Here is a 17,028-nt window from a genome sequence, read left to right on the forward strand (position 1 = left end):
AATTAATTTATTATTATTATTATTATTTATGTAATAAAAATAAAATAAAATATTATTTCTATTCTTTGTTTACTGCTTTTTGTCATAAATGTTTAGACTAAAAGTTAAAAATTAATTTTATTTACATAAAATAATTATTAAATAAAATATAAATTAAAATAATTAAAAAATAAATACATATGAAATAAATCTTGAATGTAAATGCTTAGACTAAAAGAAGAAAAAAGTATAAATTGTAAACTTTTTTCTTTACATAAAATAATTAATAAATAAAAATAATAATAAATAAATAAATATGAAATAAATCTTGAATGTAAATGTTACAAAGTAGAAAAAGATAAATTGCAACTTATTGTTTTCTTTACATAAAACAATGAATAAATAAAAATAATTAAAAAATAAATATGAAATAAATTTTGAAATAAATCTTAAAGATCTGAAACAGGGAAAAAATATTTGATTTTTTTTATTATTTGAATTATTATTATTACTTATGTAAGCAGAAGTAACTTATTTTTTCTTTACATGAAAATAATTAAATATAAATAAATATGTATTTAATATAATTATTAAATATAAATAAAAAAAATCCTATGTTTCAGATCTTTAAATGTATCTATATTTCATTTTTTATATTTTTTATATTTAAATTCAGGATGAATTTTATTACTTTATGAATTTCCTTAGAACTAACTAGAAATAAAAATGACAGAAAATGAGAATTATCATTGAGAATAGTATGAATTTGAAGTCAAAAATATGCTGTGTCATAAAAAATGCAAAAAACATCAACAAATGTTGACATGAATCATGACCTGGACGTGTTTTTGTGAGATTCATCAGTCCACTGTAAAACTAGGTGAAAGTGGGGAAATTCCTTGTCGTGTGATTAACGTGTGAAATATGTTTGTGTACTATAGTTATGTCTCACAGGCCTCTTTTAGGGTAATTACCACTGCTCTCATGCCAATGAATGAGCATCTATTCATGTCTTTCAATGAAACGGATGTCACTATCAACAAAAAGCACCCTTACAAAAGACCATATATTGTTTCCTGAACGTTTCTCTCTGTAACAGTACCTGTTTGTCCATAGGCAAAAATGCAGGCGTTGTATCCTTGAAATGCATTTTCAAGTATTCCCTCCCCAAGGCACTTGAACACGACCTCCTGACCTACAAGACACATACATGCAATCATGAAAATCACATTAAAATGCAAATAACATCTTCTCAATCTGATTCCCATACTGTACGAGAAATAACAATTCACTGCTGAGCAACAAAAGGATCTCCACATTTCTCATTTCCTTTCCTTTCAAAAGAAATCCCTCGAGCCCTCCCACAAAAACCTCCCAAATAAGTGAATGTGAAAACGGTCCGCATGACGTGTTCATGCTTCGGTGAAGCCAAGATGCACAGTTCTCCACATTCATAGTGAATCAGCCAGCTGTGCAGAGAGCTAAATGAAGACGGACCTCAAGCACTTTCACCCGCACAAATCGCCTGTTGTTTCTGAGCACCAATGCAGCTCAGTGCATTTAATGCACAGGAATTGTCACACAATGTGTCTGAACAGCGCTGGGACATCTGATGCATGAAACCCTTCAGACTGGAGAGCTTTTGTTGATCGTCACAACTCATTAACCCTGTTTAAGCAACGAGTAATTGGGCAATAAGCAATTACATTTTCCATTCACTTTTTTATCACAGATAGAGACAGAGCACAAGAAGCTTTTTTCGCAAGGAAATTGAATGATGGAATTTAATAGAAATACACAAAGCATCAAGTTAATTTGGTTTTGGAGCACCAAAAAAAAGGTTGTGAAAAAGCAGAAAAAGTGTAATTTCCCAAAGCACCCATCATTAATTTTACTAAACATGTTATTGAGTTTTCTACTCTTCCGTATACAGGCCTGTATAAAACCCTGTAACTGCACATTATCCTTCCTAAAAGACTTTAATAACCAGTGTGTCTGTGAGAGTCAATATCACACTCATTCCATCAGCAGCTTCATGAATACAACTTTATATCCATTAGACTGTAAGATTGACACATGAAAGAACACAAGCAATAACCATCCATGTAAGAACATGTTCTGCTTGTCAAGTCATCAGTTTGTCAGCCAGCTTTATTTTGGCAGACTTAAACAGAGACACCTGACTTGAAGAATCATGTCGATGTGCTACATTATAGTGTGGGGTTTCAGATGAATTCAGACGGATCGTTCACTGAGCGACTGATGAAACATACATACAGAAAATATAGCTGCGGGCAGCAATGAACAGGGTTCAAATTATCCCATGATTTACTCACCCTCAAGCCATTCAAGATGTATATGAATGTCTTCTTTCAGACAAATACAATCAGAGATTGTATTTAGCTCTCTATTATTATAAAGCATGGAAGAGCCAGGATATTTTTTAAAGGTGCCCTAGAATTAAAAATTGAATTTATCTAGGCATAGTTGAATAACAAGAGTTCAGTACATGGAAATGACATACAGTGAGTCTCAAACTCCATTGTTTCCTCCTTCTTATGTAAATCTCATTTGTTTAAAAGACCTCCGGAAAACAGGCGGATCATTAATATGTACGCCCCCAATATTTGCATATGCCAGCCCATGTTCAAGGCATTAGACAAGGGCAGCCAGTATTAACGTCTGGATCTGTGCACAGCTGAATCATCAGACTAGGTAAGCAAGCAAGAACAATAGCGAAAAATGGCAGATGGAGCAATAATAACTGACATGATCCATGATATCATGATATTTTTAGTGATATTTGTAAATTGTCTTTATAAATGTTTCATTAGCATGTTGCTAATGTACTGTTAAATGTGGTTAAAGTTACCATCGTTTCTTAGCTGTATTCACGGAGACAAGAGCCGTCGCTATTTTCATTTTTAAACACTTGCAGTCTGTATAATTCATAAACACAACTTCATTCTTTATAAATCTCTCCAACAGTGTAGCATTAGCCGTTAGCCACGGAGCACTATCAAACTCATTCAGAATCAAATGTAAACATCCAAATAAATACAATACTCACATAAGCTGATGCATGCATGCATGCAGTATGCATGACGAACACTTTGTAAAGATCCATTTTGAGGGTTATATTAGCTGTGTAAACTTTGTTTATGCACTGTTCAAGGCAAGCGAGAGCTCTGTGGGCGGAGAGCGCGAGCAATTAAAGGGGCCGCAGCCTGAATCGGCGCATTTCTAATTATGCCTCAAAATAGGCAGTTAAAAAAATGAATAAAAAAAAATCTATGGGGTATTTTGAGCTGAAACTTCACAGATACATTCAGGGGACACCTTAGACTTATATTACATCTTGTAAAAAACATTCGATGGCACCTTTAAATATATCTCCGATTGTGTTTGTCTGAAATAAGTCATATACACCTAGGATGGCTTGAGGGTGAGTAAATTTCATTTTTGGGTGAACTATCCCTTTAAGCACATGTGTAAAAAGGGATTATGTTTTATTTAGCAAGCCTGTAAACACCTAGATCAGATCATAGATTGAAAAGACCATTTACAGCCAAAACAGGCAATTTACTAAGGAAGTATATGTTTTAAAGCTTTGTTATTGAGGTCGAGCAAGAAACCTAGGACTAGTTTGCAAAACTAGGTTTTTAAAAATCTAAAATACCCGAAGCTTGACCCAAGGATTCCAACAATATAATACACTTGAGTCTGTGGTTTAGGAGTTATGAACCATTACGTACCTTTGACCGCTGTACCGCCACCATCAGGCTGATTGGGATGCGCTTTGGTGACATGGTAGTCGGGGTGGAAACTACCATCCCTCAAAGTTTCAAGTCATACAACTTATGGTTTGGTCTGCCGGATCACTTTTAGGGGATAATGCTGATTCTTGCAAAATTTAACAATTACAATAGGGTTTCTGCGCTATGCATTTGAACCAAGCGGCAAACTCCCTCCAATATAGCAGTAACTTAAACTGCAATTCATCGACTGGCCACTAGGTACAGGTTTCAAAAGAGAGAATCTCATTGAGCCCCATGTTAAAATGCACAACTTTACAGCAGAAAGAAACATGTTTACAGCCTGATATAAATTGTGGTTTTGGTCTATACAGCTAATTTTTCCTTTCATGATAACTCTGAGGAGGGTGAATGTTTTTATAACTCATCCGTTTAAATTATGTTAAGCCTTAAAGTTCTGCATAATTAAGGGCGTGGCCACTTGAATGATTGGATTGCCATTGCCGTCACCACCGTTGCCGTCACGTCACTCAGCTCCACTCACGTCCCACCTCTTTGCCCTTTTTCTGTTATCCTGGAGTGACGCGCTGCCAAGATGGCAGCTTTAAACCACTTTAGGTTTCAAAAATGCTCTTCAGAAACCCACGGGTGACGTCACGGACACTACGTCCATATTTTTTTACAGTCTGTGGTTTGTACCCTTAATGACAAGGGCGGCTGAAATGAGCAGTTATAATGTGACTGGTATGTGCTAATAAAATGATATCAGGTTGATATGATGACCATTTTTAGGAAGAACAAGTCATGAATTTTGTTTGAGGCACTGTAGTAGATGCAAGTAAACTAGATATTCACCAGCAGAACCAGTGTTATTTTAGTAGTATTTATAAAAAATCATATTATTTATTCATATTTTGAACTTTCATTGTACATTTTCTAGTTTAAGTTTTAGTAATTTTGTTATGCGCTTTTTGTTTTTAATTAATATTTCTATTTAGCTTTATTTTTATTTCAGTTTTAGTGATTTTAGTACTTCAACTTATTGCAGTTAGTTGCCAATGCAACATTTCTATTTTTTTTTTTAATGTTTTAAAATATTTATATTTTGTCTTATTTCAGTTGAATTTTAAATGGTTAGTTCACCCCAAAATTAAAATTCTGTCATTAATTACTCACCCTCATGTCATTCCACACGCGTAAGACTTTCATTCATCTTCAGAACACAAATTAAGATCTTTTTAATGAAATCTGAGATATTTTCATTGACAGTCTATGCAACTACCACTTTGACGCTTCAAAAAGTTCATAAAGAGATCGTAAAACGAATCCATATGAATTGAGTGGTTTAGTCCAAATTTTCTGAAGACATGGTCACTTTATATGATGAACAGATTGAATTCAGGCTTTTATTCACATATAAACATTCTTCATTGCACACATCAGTTGTGAGAAACGGAAGCTCAAGCATGTTTGCGAGAACCAATGAGGTGCATTCTCGTGTTATGCAGCACGTTTGAGCTTCCGCAAGAACCAATGAGCTTTGTTCTCACGCATCAAACAATTATGTTCGCTGATCAATGTTTATATGTGAACAAAAGCCTGAATTCAATCTGTTCATCATATAAAGCGATCGAGTCTCTTCAGAAAATCCGAACTAAACCGCTCAATTCATATGGATTAGTTTTATCTCTTTATGGACTTTTTGAAGTGTCAAATTGGTAGTCAGATTTCATCAAAAACATCTTCATTTGTGTTCCAAAGAAGAACGAAAGTCTTACAAGTTTGGAACGACATGAGGGTGAGTAATTACTGACAGAATTTTATCTCCAGTTTTGCGTGATATATGAATCAGAAGGTCAGCGAACACCAGCATAAACAGCACCAAGTCTAGACTAGCCTGGGAGTTTTGTGTGATCTAAGCGGCTCAGATCCCACCCTTGGGAACGGCACATTTGTGTGTCCGTGTCATTTCCAGGGCTTTCCATATCACAATACCAAATATAATCCATAATTATTATGCAGGTGTGACTCTATCCAGCACATTGAGGGGAAAGTGGTTCTGTGTGGACGTGTTAAAGAGTGACTCACCGGCGTACTTTGGGATGTTGGACTCATCCATGGACCAGAAGCAGTGGTCGAAGGCAAACACCTGCAGAGAGAGAGAGAGAAACAAGTGTGCCTGTTATGACACGTTCCTCTTGATGCTGGACGAGTCTCAGACAGACAAAAGACTTGATGTGTTTTATACCAGACACACACAGAACATGATGGTGCCTGTCTTGAACACACTAAATGAGAATGAGAAAACAGCCCTCATCTACTTAGAACCATTCTAGAAGGCTTCTGTCAGGCACTTCATATGATATATAGAACCTTTTACAACGTGTCCAAACTGCACACAACCCGACGCCGCGACACATGATAAAAGGTATCTTTTCCCTGTTTAACCCTCTGGAGTCTGAGGCTGATTTGGGGCCTGGAGAAGTTTTGACATGCCCTGACATTTGTGCTTTTTTCAGTTGTTCATAAACATATTAATGGAAAAAGTGTCATTACACTGTATTCAGCACAAACTAGGCTACAATAATATGTGAGGAACATGTATGTACATGTTTGTGTTTTTGAAGGAATAACATTTATGCGTGGTTATTGAAAAAACAAAAAACTTAAGTCACTGAAATAAGGCCAAAAAAAGTATAGTAAATCTGTGTTTACAATACTTTAGGGTTTTGGAGGTTGTAAACTAGAGTTTTTGCTTCAAAATTATGTAAAAATTATGCTGCCTACTCCTTCATATAAAACAATATATTGATTTAGTTTTCGTAAGACACTTTTTGCCAAGAAACACAGTATGCGTGGAGGCGTGAATCACCACTGAATAATGGGCCATTCTCACCTGAGAAGACAAAAGAATTGCATAGTAATGAGCTGAAATGACTTGCATATTAATGAGGCATTTCAGTCAGGTAGGCTGTGAAAAAAACCTTCTGTGATGTCTCAAGCTCATCATAATATATGAAACATACAGAAAAATATTATTACAATATAAAGTAATGGTTTTATATTATACTTTAAAATATAATGTATTTCTGTGATGCAAAGAGTCTGAATATAGGCTTTTAGTTTAAAAGCATGCACATTTGGAGAAATATTGGATTCTCATATGCTTATGTCAATTTTCTATACAGAGGAGTTATATTTATTTAATATTCATTGTCATTACTATGAGCGCTGGTGTTTTCAATTCATACTTGAAGTCGGAGGGCGCTCTCTGTGCATTTTTAGTCCACAAATTCATCTAAAAGAAGAAGAGGCTATTCCATGAATGGAGTTTCCAATTCATACTGCAGCCGGAGGGCGCTAAAGAAACAAAAACTCATCTAAAATTCATCTATAGAAGAAAAGAAAACAGGAACTAACTGCATGTCTTCTAGAGCTCGCTAACCATGACTTTTACATCCAGATAAACACTTTTCAAGACAATAAATACACGATTGAGACGATGAATGCATGTATTGCCTCTGAATTTGCGTCTGAATAGACCAATTTGGTGTTTGCAAACAGCGATGACGTTTTTTTATGGGCGGAGCCTACCTGGTTGCAGAAAATGACAGTTGAGCAGTAGCAGTCTATGGAAGCCACGAAATAAAAGAATAAAAAAAAGTTAATTTCTAGTTTATATCTCACAATTCTGACTTTTATTTCTCGCAAACCTGAGTTTATATCTCACATTTCTTACAAAGAAAAACAGAATTGTGATATATAGCCTACTCGTTATCCTGTCTTTTCTGAATTGCAATTTATCCCGCAATTCTGACTTTTTTCCCCTCAGAATTGTAAAATAAACTCACAATTGCGAGTTATAATGGCCGAACTGGGAGTCATAAACACGCAAATGCAAGAAAAAAAGTCAAAATTGTTAAATAAAAATTTTATAGACTATGTTTAAAAGTGATCTATGTAAAATGTTATAGGTTTAAATATTATTTCATGCTGTAACTGCTATGTATGTATGTCCTCTGAACTGCATATGTGAATATTATGTAGACTTACTGTTTACTTCAAATTCCTGCTTTAATAGTAGACTAATCCTTGCAGGTGTCATCAGTCCAGTCTGTGAAACGTCTCCGTTTAGCTTCAAAGGACGTTTTCAACGATGGTTTTCTTTAAAAATGAAGACTATATTTTTTTGCATTCCGATTCCAACATCCAGAGGCACAACAAAACGTTTTTCTCTTATTCTGTGGATTTTGCACATTTTCCTCCAATTGCTACTGCTATTTTTCTGCAACCACTATGCGCGCGCAGCTGCAAGTGACGTAATTGTGACGTCTGCTGGCTCCGTGGGCGTGGCCGCATTAGCAGATAATGAGCTGAATCACAGACTTCTGACATGGCTCTCTTTTCATACAGATTACATAAACACAGAAGGTTTGTTTTCGATTTGACTTACATGATTTAAAACCTGACATCTTAACGTTTTTTTAGACATAAGTGTAATTTTTCTGTGATTAGTATTCACTAAGTTACAGTTCATGTTCTGAGAACTATCAGATTGGACTTCCTTCAGAGGGAGAGGAGAAATCACGCATCATGTTAGTTTTCTTTATTTTACAAAAAGCACAACATTTTGTTTTTACTCTGAGTGTATACAAATAAAACAAGATATTCTATAGTTTCAATTTATATATTACTTATGTCTCTATGACAAAAAATGACGGAGTATTTTAAGTCTGTTTTGCTGCAATGTGAAAAAAAACCTGCAAAACGCGCCGGCGCGTTTTCAGACCTCACAGAGTTTTTGTCCTAAACAGCCGCGATGGCATCACGCCACAATTCTATTTTAAAAACGGTTTCTATTTTTCTACAACATCACGGCTGGAACAACAACATAAAGCGTATAAATCAACATAATGATAATTTCGGGTACTGTTTATGTGCTTTATTTAATGTTAAAAGCGTCTCATGTGAGTTTGAATATCTTTTATAATCATACTGAAAGCAACAATGGACAATTAACCTCACATAAAAGGAAACAAGAACGTTCAAACTGTCAACTCAGTGTGAACAGACAAGTGTATTCTATGATAAAGATTGTTTTCACTAGAAAAAAATTAAAATAACCCATTAAACGTAAAAGTATTATGAAATAATTTAAGACATTTCTCATTATATGGAAACTTTTTGGCATAAAGGTTCTTTAAAATTGAGTCAAGTTCTATATAGAAGCACACTGACCCCTTTTTTTCTAAAAGTGTAGCAGTTCTTTTTATAAAGGGTTTTGTATGATTTTAGAAAATAAATCTTTTTAAAGTCAATATCATTGATATAAAGTGCTAACCTCTTTTTTATCACCAAATATCCTGTTTCACTCAGAAATGCATCACATTATGGAAGTAACAAGGGCTGCAAAATGCATTTCACATAAAACTTTATATTCATTCCTGTAGCTCAAACAGTAGATCATGGATGGCGCTTGCAACACCAAGGTCATGGGTTCGATTCTTAGGCAATGCGTGAACTGATAAAATGTGTACCTTGAATGCAATGCAAGTCACTTTAGATAAAAGCGTCTGTCAAACGCATAAATATAAATATACGTGTTTATCCAAGACAGAACGAGAGTAAATGGTGAGCAAATGATCTCTAGTAATCTAATTCCTCAGTTCTCAAACTATTTCTCAAAAAGTACTTTGTACCTAAAGTTTGTGATTAAAAGTCAGAGATCTCTATATGAACTCAAACATTTCTCATTAAATGATATGAGAGCTTTACACTCTTACTGGATGACAGCTCCACTGTAAAAAGTGATATTTTTAAAGTTGGATTTAATTCAATGTTTTACTTTATAATGTGTAATTAATTGTGAAATTTACTAGCAATTTCTGAGAGAAATTGTTTCTATACCAAATGTGTTTTAGTGTAATGACTCATTTGAGTCTGTTTTTAAGGCATTTTAAAGCTTAAACTTTAAGGAAACATTAAAAAACTGCTCTAAGTCTCCTAAGCTATAAAGGAGCAACATCTGAGCATGCAATGAAACGCTCTCTCCTGAGACACATTCTTACGGTGCTTGTGAATAGCAACAGTCTTCGTGAAGACACAGTTAATTAGATACATAAATCTGGAGACAGTGGAATAAATTCCTGCTTTGGTGGCACATGTTTCCAGAGCGACCGGCCCTGTGGATCCGTACAGGAGCAGGGATACAGGCCTGCTAGTAAGAGTTTCCTTATCTCATCCTGAACAATGTGGAATTGTAAATGCATAAACTATTTTCACCCTCGTTTTACAATAAACTAAATCTAAAAGTTCTTAAACAAGATAAATTTCCCTGATAATCAATGTTGCATTAGATTAAACAGGACCTATTATGCCCTGATCTTGTTTTTGGGTTCTACTAGAATAGGTATCCATGTCTGATTGTTGAATAAACACATTATTTTCCACATATTTGACATTGTTGCAACACCTCTCTTCCCAGTCTGTCAGTAACGCTCTGGGGTGCATTTCCCAAAGCGAACTATGGCCACAAGTTCCGTCGTTACTAATAGAGTTCAATGGGAAAAATAAAAATGTATATACTTTTTAGCCACAAATGCTTCTCTTGCACTGCTCTGCGATGCACCACGCATTACGTAATCACGTTGGAAAGGTCATGCATGATGTAGGAGGAAGTACCGCATTAGGGCGAAAACCTCTTCAAAATCGTTTTACCCTTTTTTGCATGTTTGCTTTGAAGTCACTGGATCGGTACTTCCACCTACCACGTGACCTTTCCAACATGATTGCGTAATGCGTGGCGCATCACAGAGCAGTGCAAGATGAGCATTTGTGGTTAAAACGTATACACATTTTTATTTATTTTTTTAGAAAATGACCAATCGTTTCGCTAGATAGCACATAAAAACGTTAATTTCTGTTCAACTGAAGAAAGAAAGACATCTTGGATGACATGGGGTGAGTAAATTATCAGGAAAATATTATTCTGAAGTGAACTAATCCTTTAACTATTAAATTCATATTGTTTCCACATTTTTACTGAATAACAGAACCGATCTTGATTAAGGATGAGCTTTTAACGCGTTGCGCAGGCATGCAGTGCGACATGTTTTATGAGCGCATGAGTTTTCTCGCTCTCTGGAGATCACTGGGAAACAGACAGACTCTCTCATCTGTAAAATCAGACTGACCCAAATGTTCTCTGATTAAGAACAGAAAGCAAAAACACTGTGAACACGCTTCACATTCGCAGCATTATCTGAACTTCAATCTGAAGAGGAGGAAATAACAATAAATATCTAAAATTATCTGATCGAATAAACTTTTCTTTTTTCAAGAATAGTTCTGCAATTACATATTCATTCAATTCAATAATAATAAGAATTTAAGGCTTGTTTTTGTCATTCCAATGTTTAATTTTTTTCACCTGTTTTTCTAATTTATTGAAGTGTATGATTAATCAGACAATATTTCACATTCTAATGCACAACCATTCAAAAGTTTGGGGTCGGAAAGATTTTTTTATATTTTTGAAAGAAGTCTCGCCAAAGCTAAAAACAGTAAATATTGCAAAATGTTGTTACAATTTAAAATAAGTGTTTTCTAATGTAATATATTTAAAAACATAATTTATTCCTGTGATCAAAGCTGAATTTTCAGCATCATTACTCCAGTCTTCAGTGTCACATGATCCTTCAGAAATCATTCTAATATGATGATTTGCTGCTAAAAAAACATTTATTATTATTATTATCAATGTTGAAAACAGCGGTGCTGCTTCATATTTTTGTGAAAAAACAGCATTTATTTTGTATGGAAGAGGATTAAGGCCAAGCAATAATAAAAAAATAAAACCATCTCGAGATTAAAGTTGTTAAATTTAGAGAAAAAAGTCAAAATGTTGAGAATAAACTCGTTAAATTACGAGAAAAAACTCGGTAAATTTCAAGAAAAAAGTCGAGATAAAATGTTGAGAATAAACTCGTTAAATTACGAGAAAAAAGTTGTTAAATTATGAGAACAAATTCGTAATTTAACGAATTTGTTCTCGAAATTTAACGACATTTTTCTCATAATTTAACGAATTTGTTCTCGTAATTTAACGACTTTTTTCTCGTAATTTAATGAGTTTATTCTCAACATTTTATCTCGACTTTTTTCTCGAAATTTAACGAAATTTTTCTCATAATTTAATGAATTTGTTCTCGTAATTTAACAACTTTTTTCTCATAATTTAACAAATTTGTTCTCGTAATTTAACAACTTTTTTCTCGTAATTTAATGAGTTTATTCTCAACATTTTATCTCGACTTTTTTCTCGAAATTTAACAACATTTTTCTCATAATTTAACGAATTTGTTCTCGTAATTTAACAACTTTTTGTCTTGCAATTTAATGAGTTTATTCTCAACATTTTATCTCGACTTTTTTCTCGAAATTTAACAACATTTTCTCATAATTTAACGAATTTGTTCTCGTAATTTAACGACTTTTTTTCTTGTAATTTAATGAGTTTATTCTCAACATTTTATCTCGACTTTTTTCTCGAAATTTAACAACATTTTTCTCATAATTTAACGAATTTGTTCTTGTAATTTAACGACTTTTTTCTCGTAATTTAATGAGTTTATTCTCAACATTTTATCTCGACTTTTTTCTCGAAATTTAACGACATTTTTCTCATAATTTAACGAATTTGTTCTCGTAATTTAACGACTTTTTTTCTTGTAATTTAATGAGTTTATTCTCAACATTTTATCTCGACTTTTTTCTCGAAATTTAACGACATTTTTCTCATAATTTAACGAATTTGTTCTCGTAATTTAACGACTTTTTTTCTTGTAATTTAATGAGTTTATTCTCAACATTTTATCTCGACTTTTTTCTCGAAATTTAACAACATTTTTCTCATAATTTAACAAATTTGTTCTCGTAATTTAACAACTTTTTTCTCGTAATTTAATGAGTTTATTCTCAACATTTTATCTCGACTTTTTTCTCGAAATTTAACAACATTTTTCTCATAATTTAACGAATTTGTTCTCGTAATTTAACGACTTTTTTTCTTGTAATTTAATGAGTTTATTCTCAACATTTTATCTCGACTTTTTTCTCGAAATTTAACGAAATTTTTCTCATAATTTAACGAATTTGTTCTCGTAATTTAACGTCTTTTTTTCTTGTAATTTAATGAGTTTATTCTCAACATTTTATCTCGACTTTTTTCTCGAAATTTAACAACATTTTTCTCATAATTTAACGAATTTGTTCTCGTAATTTAACAACTTTTTTCTCGTAATTTAATGAGTTTATTCTCAACATTTTATCTCGACTTTTTTCTCGAAATTTAACAACATTTTTCTCATAATTTAACAAATTTGTTCTCGTAATTTAACGACTTTTTTCTCGTAATTTAATGAGTTTATTCTCAACATTTTATCTCGACTTTTTTCTCGAAATTTAACAACATTTTTCTCATAATTTAACAAATTTGTTCTCGTAATTTAACGACTTTTTTCTCGTAATTTAATGAGTTTATTCTCAACATTTTATCTCGACTTTTTTCTCGAAATTTAACGACATTGTTCTCATAATTTAACGAATTTGTTCTCGTAATTTAACGACTTTTTTCTCATAATTTAATGACTTTATTCTCAACATTTTATCTCGACTTTTTTCTCGAAATTTAACGAGTTTAATCTCCAGATGGTTTTATTTTTTTATTATTGCTTGGCCCTAATCCTCTTCCGTAATTTTGAAATAGAAATCTTCTGTAACATTATAATTCTCTTTACTGTCACTTTTGATCAATTTAATACATCCTTGCTGAATAAAAGCTTTAATTTCTTAAAAAACAACAACTTTTGAGTAGTTTAGGCCAATAATCATTTCTGTTTAGCCAGTAAACAGTAATGTCAGTTGTATAATATCACTGACTTCAGTGATAAAGTGCAATCTATCTATCTATCTATCTATCTATCTATCTATCTATCTATCTATCTATCTATCTATCTATCTATCTATCTATCTATCTATCTATCTATCTATCTATCACAGAAAGGAGGAGTATTTGCATTAAAATTCATGTCAATGACTTCATTTAAATACGCAGGGCACAGTTTTAAAGACAGAGCCAGGTTTAACAGTTAGTGCAGCAACTGAATTCAGTATATTTTGAGTAATTTCCTCTCTCTGTTCACTGGTGTAAACGAAGAAAACGCTTTCCAGTAATCGGCACACCGCTTCAGATCGGGTCACTGGCTGAAAAAAGAAAATCCTCCCGAATCATGGATGCACAGCATTAGTCTGCACTGCAGTCTGTCTGCCTGCCAAGCACAACGGCAGCGCTCCGTCTGCGAGCGAGAGGGGGAGACGGGTGCAGCAACAATGCAGCTTTGAATGGGTGTACACTGGCCCTGTGTGTCCCTCCCTGCCTCACACATTGTAGCTCTTTGTGGTTGTTCACGAGATCTTAGAGGCCTGACACATTCACACAGACGCTTATCCCCGTCTGATGACCCACCGGAAGGATGGAGGAGCTGAAATGCATCTTTGACTGCATGTGGAAACACTTTAATATGAAAAGCGTGTCGTTAACCATGTAAAGCCTGACATATGTCAGAAAAATCTCATTTGTTGAAATGAAATATTTGTAAAAAAAAATCTAAACAAAAAAGTTTGCATATGTGTTTTTTTGTTGAGTATCATGTTTGATACATCAGGCTTTTATGGCTCATATAGTGTGATAAAGTTAGATTATGGATTAAAAAACACCTTGATTTTATTTAGAGGGCCAGCTTGTAATGTAAATCAATGAGATCTTTATATAACAGACTACTTACATAAAATGCATATAAATATCAGTCGTTAATCTATATCTGCCAATAATGTCTTAGTTTTATGCTCAAAGTTCTGTAGTCTCAAAACATATAATGCAATGCAATACAATGATGACTGAGAGATGAACAAATAACCATCTCCAAAATCCTGATGGATCATATTTGTTTAAACTCACATTTTAACATGATATATGGATAATCAAGTGAACCTAGGATGACACCTATTCAGATGAGATCTGAATATTAAGCAATTCACAACCATGTGAAAATTGCATAAATGTTAATATGCACATAAAGATGTGCATATACGATTATATACGAAGATACGCTTTGTCTTACCTTTGGCTGTTTTCTGAGTGTGAAGAGGTGTTAGTGGCACATCAGGACAGGAAACAGTTTCCATAAAGACAAATAAAGAACAAAGGACACAGTTAACAGCATTATTTTACAAGGCAACACAATGCATTTAGAATTTTTTTTTGTCTTAATAATTGACCCAACAAAACTACTTCAGAAATGGCTCATTCAGCCAAAAATTACACTCAAGGCAACTAGTTTGGTGGTTTTTTTAATAACCAGAAGTACACTTTTATTCATCAAGGATGCATTAAATTGATGAAAAGTAACAGTAAAGACATTTATAATGTTACAAAAGATTTCTATTTCTAAACTTTTTAATCATCAAAGAATTCTGAAACACAATGTATCACAGTTTCCAAAAAAATATGAAGCAGCACAACTGATTTCAACATTAATAATAATAAGAAATGTTTCTTGAGAATCAAATCATCATATTAGAATGATTTCTGAAGGATCATGTGACTCTGAAGACTGGATTAATGATGCTGCAAATTCAGCTTTGATCACAGAAATAAATGACATGGTAAAATATGTTCACAATATTACTGTTTTACTGTATTTTTGATCAAATAATTGCAGCCTTGGTGAGCAGAAGAGACATTTTGTTCACATTTTGTTCAAATGATCAATTACCAACTAAAATAAATTCACAAATGCTTTTCTATGACTCTTAAAAAAGAGAATCTCTGCTTCTGAAGAAATAAGTGATAATACAGTATTTTAATTTCTTTTTTAATATTTTAGTTTCATATAAATGCATGCAGAATGCAACTCTTCACAACACTTCTCAATAGTAGCGAAAATCAACAATCATGATGAAATGAAGATGAGCTTCAAACATCACCACACAAAAAATAACTAACAGTGACAAAAACACCACCAACCACATCATAAATACAGCCACCAAACAGCAATGCATGATGGGTGCTCTTTTTTTTAATGTTCCTAGAGTGTGATAAATTCATTTTTAAAACTCCAAATATTCCAAGTAGTTACTCAATTAATGTGAAGTCATAAAATCTGCATGCATAATATTTATAAAAGAATGAGAATGTCAAATTTCCAAAAGTATCTTTTTTTTATATATATAGTGTTCAGTTCTTAGTTCAAGACAAAAAAGGAAGAAAAAAAAGGAAATCCTCTATTAATACTGGCAGGTACCCTGAACTTTTCCCAGCACATTCCACATTACGTGACACTGACCTTATTTATAGGTCATTTCTTTCCCCTTCAAACCTCGTTAATGACTTGATTAATGGAGGTCTTTACTGTCTCCTTGCATTTACACTCGTGTTCATCGAGTTGTTCAGCGGTATTTCCTGACTGATGAACATGTGAATGGACTCAATGCACAGAGATTTAAGCCTGAATGTCGCAATAGATCTGTTGTGTAAACTTCAGTAAAGCTTGTGGATTTACAGCTGAGGTCAGGTAAGGGTTACATCTCCCAAAACCTCTCTCTCTCTCTCTTAAATGCAATGCAACAAGGAAAATGGATCATATGCAGGAACCACCTTTCCAAAAAAAGAGTGGAGGAGAATGGAAACATAAGCTCTAAAACCAAGTAAGATGATCGTTGCAATGCATTATGGAATTGCCTTCTCTTCTTTAGAGCGCATCTATGAAGTCTACGTAAGCAGCTCACTAGGTTTTGGAACAGATCTCTAGTATTACCAACACGAGAGACTAAAATACTCCTCCGTTCACCACAAATGTTTTCCCAAGCTCCTTCAGTAGAACTAAAAAAAACTCTCAAATTACTTTCCCATACACATTCGATTTGATTTCTAAAAATGGAGAAAAAAAAAAAAAGAAAAAAAAAATGAGCTTGAATCTTGAAAAAAGTGAAACCAGAGCCAATGCACTGTTAAAAATGATCACAATTTTAACAGTAAAAACCTGTAAACTAGTTAGCGATAAGTTCCCTTAAAAACTGTAATAGATCAAATGAGACATTTCATGTAATTTTACTGTAAAATTTTTGTTTTTGGAAGTGAAAATCATTTCACTTTATAATTTACAGTGCAAAAGCAGTGATGTTCCCAGAATTCATTTACATTTACATTCATTCATTTAGCAGACACTTTTATCCA

At 33.3% G+C, this 17,028-nt stretch overlaps 1 protein-coding gene across 4 annotated transcripts in view; it reads right to left on the reverse strand.

Moving 5' to 3' along the window:
• kif13a (kinesin family member 13A) overlaps window positions 1-17,028 on the reverse strand; it is a 92,333-nt gene that overhangs the window by 49,305 nt on the left and 26,000 nt on the right. For all 4 annotated transcript variants that reach the window (XM_048153985.1, XM_048153983.1, XM_048153984.1 and 1 more), the window contains exons 3-5: window positions 14,915-14,927; window positions 5,823-5,883; window positions 1,082-1,174 (exon numbers count right to left, since the gene is read on the reverse strand). In XM_048153985.1, the coding sequence (XP_048009942.1) occupies window positions 1,082-1,174; window positions 5,823-5,883; window positions 14,915-14,927 (167 nt within the window). The remainder of the gene's footprint in view (window positions 1-1,081; window positions 1,175-5,822; window positions 5,884-14,914; window positions 14,928-17,028) is intronic.

The sequence above is a fragment of the Megalobrama amblycephala genome, linkage group LG13 (assembly GCF_018812025.1).
Source record: "Megalobrama amblycephala isolate DHTTF-2021 linkage group LG13, ASM1881202v1, whole genome shotgun sequence".
In the NCBI taxonomy this organism is placed as follows: Eukaryota; Metazoa; Chordata; class Actinopteri; order Cypriniformes; family Xenocyprididae; genus Megalobrama; species Megalobrama amblycephala.